The sequence below is a fragment of the Dunckerocampus dactyliophorus genome, chromosome 2, assembly GCF_027744805.1.
Source record: "Dunckerocampus dactyliophorus isolate RoL2022-P2 chromosome 2, RoL_Ddac_1.1, whole genome shotgun sequence".
Taxonomy (NCBI): Eukaryota; Metazoa; Chordata; class Actinopteri; order Syngnathiformes; family Syngnathidae; genus Dunckerocampus; species Dunckerocampus dactyliophorus.
This window is the reverse complement of record NC_072820.1, coordinates 22,555,161-22,563,185: the sequence shown is the minus strand read 5'-3', so window position 1 is coordinate 22,563,185 and position 8,025 is coordinate 22,555,161. Positions and strand designations below refer to the sequence as shown.

The following is an 8,025-nucleotide window of genomic DNA, read 5'->3' as shown; positions in this document are numbered from 1 at the left end:
CTTCCTCCTTTAGCAAAATTTTTACGACAGCGCTTCTGCGACATCACGTGGTGTGGTGTATTGCTGCCATAAAAATGATCGATGGATGGCGTACATTACATATGACTAACACGTGACTGCCGAAAAACAGGCCAACCAGATGTAGACACATTCTTCACATGCGTAGAACTGATTGCGTTTCCGGGACGGATTGCGCAGTGACAAAAGCCACTAACTTCTACTTTGTTTCCTGGTAGTTGATGGAAAAGCTTAAGGGGGCACTACTGCCACCAATTGGACAAGTGTAACTTACTACTTATTGGAGTACTTATAAGTAGTATTTTGTTATTGTTTTTTTATAGCTCACCAATAGCGCGTGCAACAATTAAACAAAATAATCAGTCGAAACAAAACTAAAACAAGCGGCTAACGTAGGCACGAAACACTTCAGACCAGTGGGTACTTTAGGCCAAGGACACTAAATGAATACGTCTGCGAAACAGCCGCAAATGAATGGACGCCATGGAGCAGAAAGTCCGCCATGATGGTGAGCAAGAAAGATGGGCGGGGCTAGGCGCACAACCGTGTACAATGTATTCTCTATTTCTGCGCTGAGTGCGCTTTGCTTACACTTTGATGAAATAAATGAATGTTATTTACTCAAGACAATGAATGATGAATGATTTAGGCTATAGTCTAGCAGATGTATTAACAACGCCTTTACTGAAAGAAATGTTGCATTGTGTAAATACTTCCAGTTAATTATCTATATAAGTATTAATATTTTGTATGTTAATGGTTATGTGTTGGTAACATTGAAAGTAAAAAAAAAAAAAGTCAAAGAATGAGAAAGTTTCTTTCTTTTTCCTTCTTTCCTTTTTCCCCTTTATATCCTAAATCACCATCGCCATTGACTTGCCATTACCATTAATTCAACCAATCACCCAGAGAAACAACTTAGATTAAAGCTATATTGAGTAGGACAATTAGTCTTGACCCCTGTCCTGTTTATTTACAACAACCAGTGTTATAAATTCACAACATTTTCACAACACATACCTGTATTTGTTTTTGAGGAACTTGAAAAATTACAAATCTGGTCTTTTGGACCGTCTATTAAAGCAATTAATCGCTGAGCAGTGTGCCGACTACATGTTTGCGATTCAGTGTTTCTGGATTCTGCTCACCATCATGGCGGCCAAACCCGCGCAGGGCGTACTACGAAGTGAATGACAAGTTCCTATTAATTTATAGTGCCGTGGCTTTTGGCTTCTGATTGGTCCGTTTTGGTAAACAGGAAGTAAAACAGCGACACGAGTCCAACCTTCTCATCATCGTTAGCTCACTGGGCTACTGTTTTATTTGGCGAGTGCACCTGAACATTTCAAAGTGAGTGGCTTTATTTGTACAAATTGATCGTCTTTTTTGCATCACAGTTGTTTGAAATTATAGTAATTTTTGTGAGTCAGCGGTCGTGAACGCTAGCTGTCTCCTAGCTTAATCGTCCGTTAAACTAGGTCACATCGTTGTGCTAGCCCACGCAAATGTAACACATGTTTAGTTTGCAGAATTTCAGCAATAATAATGGTTTAGCACTCTGTAACGGTAATGATTTGTGGACAAGTATTTCGGCTGTATTCAGAGGTATGCTAAAGCTAATGACTCGAAGGGTGATGCTACTGCTTTGCTCCCGCAAAACATGAAAGCACACCGTTTTGCTTGCTAGGCTACATGTCACTTGTTATTGTTTGTTGTGTTGATGTTAAAGTTATTCTCCAGCAGGAGGGGACCGACTGGCTGCCGACATGTCAAGCAAACGAGCCAAGGGAAAGAACACCAAGAAGCGTCCCCAACGGGCTACCTCCAATGTGTTTGCAATGTTCGACCAGTCTCAAATCCAGGAGTTCAAGGAGGCTTTCAACATGATAGACCAGAACAGGGATGGTTTTATTGACAAGGAAGACCTGCATGACATGTTGGCTTCATTAGGTACACGATTATAAATGACTAATGTATGTTATTGCTCTTGTAACCTGTGACATTTTGTTTTTCCAGGTAAAAACCCCACGGATGAATACCTGGAGGCAATGATGAATGAGGCCCCTGGTCCAATCAACTTCACTATGTTTTTAACCATGTTTGGAGAGAAACTGAATGGCACCGACCCTGAGGATGTGATTCGCAATGCCTTTGCTTGTTTCGACGAGGAGGGAACTAGTGAGCTAACACACAATGCCAAAAAATGCCACAACTTCACACAAACACATTACATTGCATAACTGAAATGAACCTGTTGGTTTGTCATCGATCCACAGGTCTGATCCAGGAAGAGTTCCTCCGCGAGCTCCTCACTACCATGGGCGACAGGTTTACAGATGAGGAAGTGGACGAGCTCTTCCGCGAGGCCCCCATTGACAAGAAAGGCAACTTTAACTATGTGGCGTTCACACGCATCCTAAAGCACGGTGCCAAAGACAAGGACGATTAGCCGCGCTACTTGAGGGGCTTCATTCTGTCACGACTGGAAGGTTCTCATTTAGCTTCCATTGCGCTTCCTCTTCTTCTTGGAGCTCATTTGCACATGTGTGGGAACATCACTAGGGGTCTGTATAAACTTGAATATGTGTATTCATAAAAATGGCACTGATGGTTTTCTGGGAGATGAGGTGCAGAAGCCAACATGGATAAAAAAAAGGAAGCTGCTGCTGTCATTGTTTTAATAAAATGCTTGCATACATAAATATTGAAATATGACACATTATGTACCATGTGTTTTGCAAACAGGAGCTAATTGGCAACTGGCTCTGTGGCGCATTGGACTTCTAGATAAATACACTGGAGACCTGATTCAAAGGTTGAGTCCCACCAGAGCTGCATTTTGTGACGTGTAATGGAATCTACAAAGGCTAATATACATGCAGACCTGCCAACCCTAATGAAATTAATGCGTAACCCCCCTCACAAGGTGTGAGGTGATGAAAATGCAGGTGCTCTGATTGGACGAGAGCTTTTAATTCCACCTATGCGTGGAGTCCCGTGGCTCAGAAACGTAACTTCAATGCAACAAAAAATGTACTGTATGTCAAGGGTCAAAATGTCTAGCACAAAAAATGCGGGATGGCAGGTCTGCATCAGTGTTAATGCTATAACAACCTCTCGCCACATCACTATAAATACACAAGAATGAGCTTTCTGTACACAGCACGCTCACAGAGCAACACTTTTACACATTTTTAATCCACCAGAGCCAGATTTTTAGACTGAATCTTTGTCAGGTGGTCTGATATGCACGCCTCCATCTTGTCGCACTGTGCCAGGAAGTCCTGCAAACAGCATTTTATCATGTGTGTTTCTCGTTTTTTTTGGCGGCGGGGGGGGGATGAGGAAAAAAAAAAAACAACTAACCTGCACCGTCTTCACCAGGCCCTTTTTCTTCATTTTGCAGTCGTTAAAGTTTTCCGGGACGCTCTGTTGACGACAAAAAAAAAATACTAAAATCCGTAAAATTCACAATTTCATCAACATTTTCAGCCTCATTTTCAGCCTGATTGTACTCATTTTAAGTCTCTAAAGTTGCAAAGTTTGTTGGCTTCATTCGGTAACATCACTTCAGCCCGTATGAAATGCATTTTGCTTGTCGTATGGCTTTGTGCAAGCAGTAGGCGGTCACATTCAAAGCAAGTGTTGCCATTTGCATCAGCGCCTGTTTCATTACGGTTCGTGGTTAACTTCTTTTTTTCCACTTAAAAAAAAACAACTGCGCCATTTAAGACAATAATTGAACATCGCCTTGTACAGTTAAAGGTATTACGATTAAAGGTTTTACAATGTTGACAGTTTGACCCTGGAACGGATTCATTCCATTTCTATTATCTTCTTCTGCTGGCTCTCAACAAGGCGGTGGCATCTTACCCCTGTCCTCTGGCTTATTTTACCTGCTTTGCTTCTATGTCTCGCTTTAGTCCTGCCTGATACTTGAAGAGCCTCTCTCTGCACTGCTCTCCAAATCAACTGCTCTCGCCACACAATTGACAAGCTCGGGTTCGGGGGAACCTGTCTGCCCTGACGGAACGTTCACCGCCGGGTACGTGATGGACAGTCGGGGGAAGTGGGAGGTCATGTGCCTGGCGATTCTTCTTTCCATGGAGGATATCGAAGACGTCTACCTATTCAGAACCATGATAACAGGTCTGGTGCTGATTGGATTATGCACTGCCCTAGTGGTATCGCAGAATTCGTGACGGGCACAGCAGTTCCACAACAGCTGCCCGTCATGATTGATTTGAAAGACATGAGAGGTTCTTTATTACATTGATTGATTGAAATGTTTTTTCGAATATTTGAATCAGGCCCAAAACAAAACAACTTTTCCTCTCAACATCCATCCATCCATTTTCTATACCTCTTCTTCCTCATTAGGGTCGTGGGGACATGCTAGAGCCTATCCCAGCTGACTTCAGGCGACAGGCGGGGTACACCCTGGCCAGCCAATCGCAGGGCACATATAGACAAACAACCATTCACACTCACATTCATACCTATGGACAATTTAGAGTCGTCAATTAACCTCACCTGCATGTTTTTGGAATGTGGGAGGAAGCCGGAGTACCTGGAGAGAACCCACACGCACACGGGGAGAACATGCAAACTCCACACAGAAATGCCCAGGGGAGAATCGAACCCAGGTCCTCCCAATCTCCAAGCTGTTACTGTGTTGGCCAACGTGCTAACCACTAGTCCACCGTGCAGCCTCCTCTCAACATGATAATGTAAATAAATTCGAATAAATGAAAATAAACATAATCAATTATATATTCGAAAAGGAGTGAGAAAAGGAGTGAGAAAAAGTAAAACTTATTTACTCCGACCCCCTGTCCTCAAGCAAATATCAAATTACTTCCTTCCATCTCCAAAACATATATACACCCATGCATACATACACACACATCCTATATATCCATATACACTAGCACATGGAATGTACTATACAAGCACAGTGCACACAAATACAAAAATAAATACATATAATAACCAAAAATAAATAACACATTTGCGCATAAATCACCTAGTGATTAGCCACACCTCCTTCACCCTCATACCTTTTAAGAATTATAATTTTATACATCCTTTTAAACTGCCTCATATTTGTACATTGGTTCAGTTCCACACCAAACCCCTTCAGAAGTCTCACCCTGCATACTGGTAAACAAAAACGTTTTCTGGTAGCATGAAATCTTGGTTCCTTAAAGTTACATTATTTCCTTAGATTATGACACTCGTCCTGATTTTTGAACAATTGTTGGACATTTCCTGGTAATAGTTTAGTTTTTTGCTTTAAACATTATTTGTGCTGTTTGATAGTGGACAATGTCAGTAAGCTTGAGTAACTTTGACTTCAGAAATAATGGGTTTGTGTGTTCCTGATAACCAACTTTGTGGATTCTTCTGAAGGATAGTTAATGTATACAGTTTTGTAGGTGTTGCCCCAAGCCTCAGCACAGTACTGCAAATAAGGTAACACTGGTGAACAGTATAGAGTGTGGAGTGAGTTACTATCTAAAACCTTCTTTGCTTAATTTATGACTGCAATGTTTCTTGATACTTTACTCTGTACATGTTTGATATGTGGTTTCCAGCCAATTTTGTCATCATAATCACCCCCAAAAAATGTATTTCATGAACTAGCAATTTCTACCCCCATACATTTATTAACTGTGTGTTCATTCTATAATTTCCAAACATTTCCAAACATTACTTTTGTCTTACCTAAATTTGGCGATAACTTGTTACAGTCAAACCATATTTTTAATTTGTTAATTTCTGTAATTATGTAGCTTTGCAATTTTTTCCATGTTATCCGCAGAGTGAAAAATATTAGTATTGTCAGCAAATAATACAAAATGCATTATCTTAGAAAAGAGTTACATAGTACATACAGTAGTAATGTATAGGGAGTCATACACAATGTGATATGTCTCCATACACTTTATGTGCATACAGTCACAAGATTATGAAGATTCAACTAGGCACTTCTTGTGAAGGGAATAGAGGTTCCGTATTCAACATTATGTGGCCTACCTTCATTGCCAATTGTGGGCATATGGTATACCACAGGGGTGGTGTATCTTTAAAACAAGGGCTAATGAGCACTTTTAAACATTTGCGTACTCAGTGACCCAAAATTAGCCAAGAATCACTACTTTCATTTCAGTTGCATTTTGGGTGTAGACCAGTGTTGCACAATTTAGCTTGTACCTCTGTATAAGTGACGAGTAAAGGCAATTCTGAAGTTATTCAGTGGAATTTTGAAATCAAACTTTGGGCTGTTGCAGTCTACTGGCATTGGTGCTACTGTTTTATTTCATGACTGGAATGAAAAGCTTACCAGAGCGTCTATCTGCTCCAGGATCTTCATGAACTGCTCGGCTGCTACTTTTACTCGGTGGTCCAGTTTACCAAGAGCGTCCGCCTGCAGGTCTTTGGCCAGGAAGCCCTGACAATAAAACAACCGGAGACAAAGTATCGCATCAGTCTTTACAAGCTAACAACGTGATGCAAGAAAATGCAACATAAGCAGCGTGTTCACATTCTTAAGTCCAGTCAACTCCCCGTCCACCTTCTCCAGCTTTTTTGCAGTTTGCTCCACGGACTTCTCAATGTCTTTCAATTTCTTCAGCTCGGCTTCCTCCTCAGGACTGTTCTGTTTTGGAGATTGTCGTCAGAGCTTGACGATAAAATACCAACACTAGGACCAAACTAGACAAAGGCCTCACCCTCTTTCCAATCATCATGAGTTTGCAACCACTTTTGATTCTGTAGCTGGACAAAGTCTGCTCCATGTCCGTCAGCGACTTCCCTGCAAGCAATGCCACGACAATTCACAAAAAAACCCCATACATTTTAAACATGGCAATGATCCAAGATGTACCTTTGAAGATGAGTTTTTGTGAGGCTGCAGGCACTCCTGTAAGATGCGTGAGACAGTCTGCCAGGTCCCTAACAGTTGGACTCTTGTCATCTTCCTGACTTGTTACTGTGATGCTGTGCTTTGTAGAACCTGTAGGCAAGACAACAATTTAATTATTACTATACAGTAAAGCATGCAAACACATTCAAATGAGCCGAATTGTAAATTTCTGCAATTCGACACATTAAATGTACTCTTAAATAAAACCATACACTTGAGGAGTGTGGCCATTATGCTTAATACTAAGTATATTACAGTACTATCAGATTTCTAAACAATATTTTCTGCTTTATCCATTGCACACTGCCTACACTCTACTGCAGGGCTCTTCAACTGGTGGCCTTGGGATAAATCTGTCACAAATGAAGTTCAAAGTTCAGTAGATTCCTGTAAACACCAGAGTGCTGTTACGTAGATCATCTTCGATTGGCGGTTCTGCAGTCGGTTCACAAAAAGAGTAATCTTGTTGTACATTATAGAAGATCTTTTCAGCATTTCCTTAAAAACCACAATGTGACTTTTGACCAGCGTTTGAGCAGTAGGTTCTTAATAACAACAGCGCACTCTTGTCATATGAAGGATCACAAATGTATTGCTTGTATTTTAAATGTATGACAATGAGAGCCATTAGTTGGAGTAAAAAGAGGTATGGTCTTGCATTGTCATTGTACACTAAATAAGAATAACAGTGAAGGGGTAATTCCGCCCCCGGTCCTTAGCTTTCTGAAAAAATGTCACCCCTCGAGCAATTTATTTAAATAGCGCTGCTCTACTGTCTGTGTTAGTTTGCCTGTTGCTAATATGCTAGCTAGCGACACATTGCCGGTGATTGTTTAAATAAACGTACGACTGAGACATAAAATAAATATTTCTATCGAATATATTGAAATTAATAAATACCAAAGTATTACCGTAAGCAACTGTCAAGGTTATAGCTTCCTCAGACATTTTAAATGTGTTCTTTAGATTAACCACAGCATGAAGACCACGGCTAACAGCTAACAAGCTAATTACTTCCGGTTGACACCGGAAACACTTAAATACTTGTTTCTTTTCCTTCTTTAACCATAGAGTGCTTT

The 8,025-nt window shown here is 40.8% G+C and overlaps 2 protein-coding genes across 4 annotated transcripts; one reads left to right on the top strand and one right to left on the bottom strand.

The window, feature by feature from the left end:
* The first annotated feature begins 1,205 nt into the window (after positions 1-1,205).
* Positions 1,206-2,720, top strand: myl12.2 (myosin, light chain 12, genome duplicate 2). Of its 2 annotated transcripts, none has more exons than XM_054768589.1 (4): positions 1,206-1,368; positions 1,759-1,968; positions 2,035-2,196; positions 2,295-2,720. In XM_054768589.1, exons 2-4 carry the CDS (start codon positions 1,785-1,787, stop codon positions 2,465-2,467), a joined length of 519 nt encoding a protein of 172 aa, XP_054624564.1. In that variant the 5' UTR covers positions 1,206-1,368; positions 1,759-1,784; the 3' UTR covers positions 2,468-2,720. The 2 variants fall into 2 exon arrangements, with proteins under 2 accessions (XP_054624564.1, XP_054624565.1); XM_054768590.1 differs by having other exon boundaries at positions 1,224-1,368; positions 1,762-1,968.
* On the bottom strand, positions 2,671-7,966 carry bag1 (BCL2 associated athanogene 1). Of its 2 annotated transcripts, none has more exons than XM_054768588.1 (7): positions 7,858-7,966; positions 6,908-7,036; positions 6,753-6,835; positions 6,596-6,679; positions 6,365-6,472; positions 3,385-3,447; positions 2,671-3,302 (listed from the first exon to the last, which is right to left on the bottom strand). In XM_054768588.1, the coding sequence occupies exons 1-7, from the start codon at positions 7,892-7,894 to the stop codon at positions 3,213-3,215; spliced, it is 594 nt and encodes a 197-aa protein (XP_054624563.1). In that variant the 5' UTR covers positions 7,895-7,966; the 3' UTR covers positions 2,671-3,212. The 2 variants fall into 2 exon arrangements, with proteins under 2 accessions (XP_054624563.1, XP_054624562.1); XM_054768587.1 differs by having other exon boundaries at positions 2,675-3,302; positions 6,566-6,679.
* Positions 7,967-8,025: the final 59 nt, after the last annotated feature.

Bases quoted from the DNA above. Each gene is read 5' to 3' on its own strand.
- bag1 (XM_054768587.1), bottom strand. From the start codon at position 7,894: ATGTCTGAGGAAGCTATAACCTTGACAGTTGCTTACG. The intron at 6,836-6,907 runs GTACATCTTGGA...CATTGCTTGCAG, and splicing joins ACAAAAACTCATCTTCAAAG to GGAAGTCGCTGACGGACATG. The intron at 6,680-6,752 runs GTGAGGCCTTTG...TCTCCAAAACAG, and splicing joins TCATGATGATTGGAAAGAGG to AACAGTCCTGAGGAGGAAGC.
- myl12.2 (XM_054768589.1), top strand. From the start codon at position 1,785: ATGTCAAGCAAACGAGCCAAGGGAAAGAACACCAAGAAGCGTCCCCAA. The intron at 1,969-2,034 runs GTACACGATTAT...TTGTTTTTCCAG, and splicing joins TGACATGTTGGCTTCATTAG to GTAAAAACCCCACGGATGAA. The intron at 2,197-2,294 runs GTGAGCTAACAC...ATCGATCCACAG, and splicing joins TTTCGACGAGGAGGGAACTA to GTCTGATCCAGGAAGAGTTC.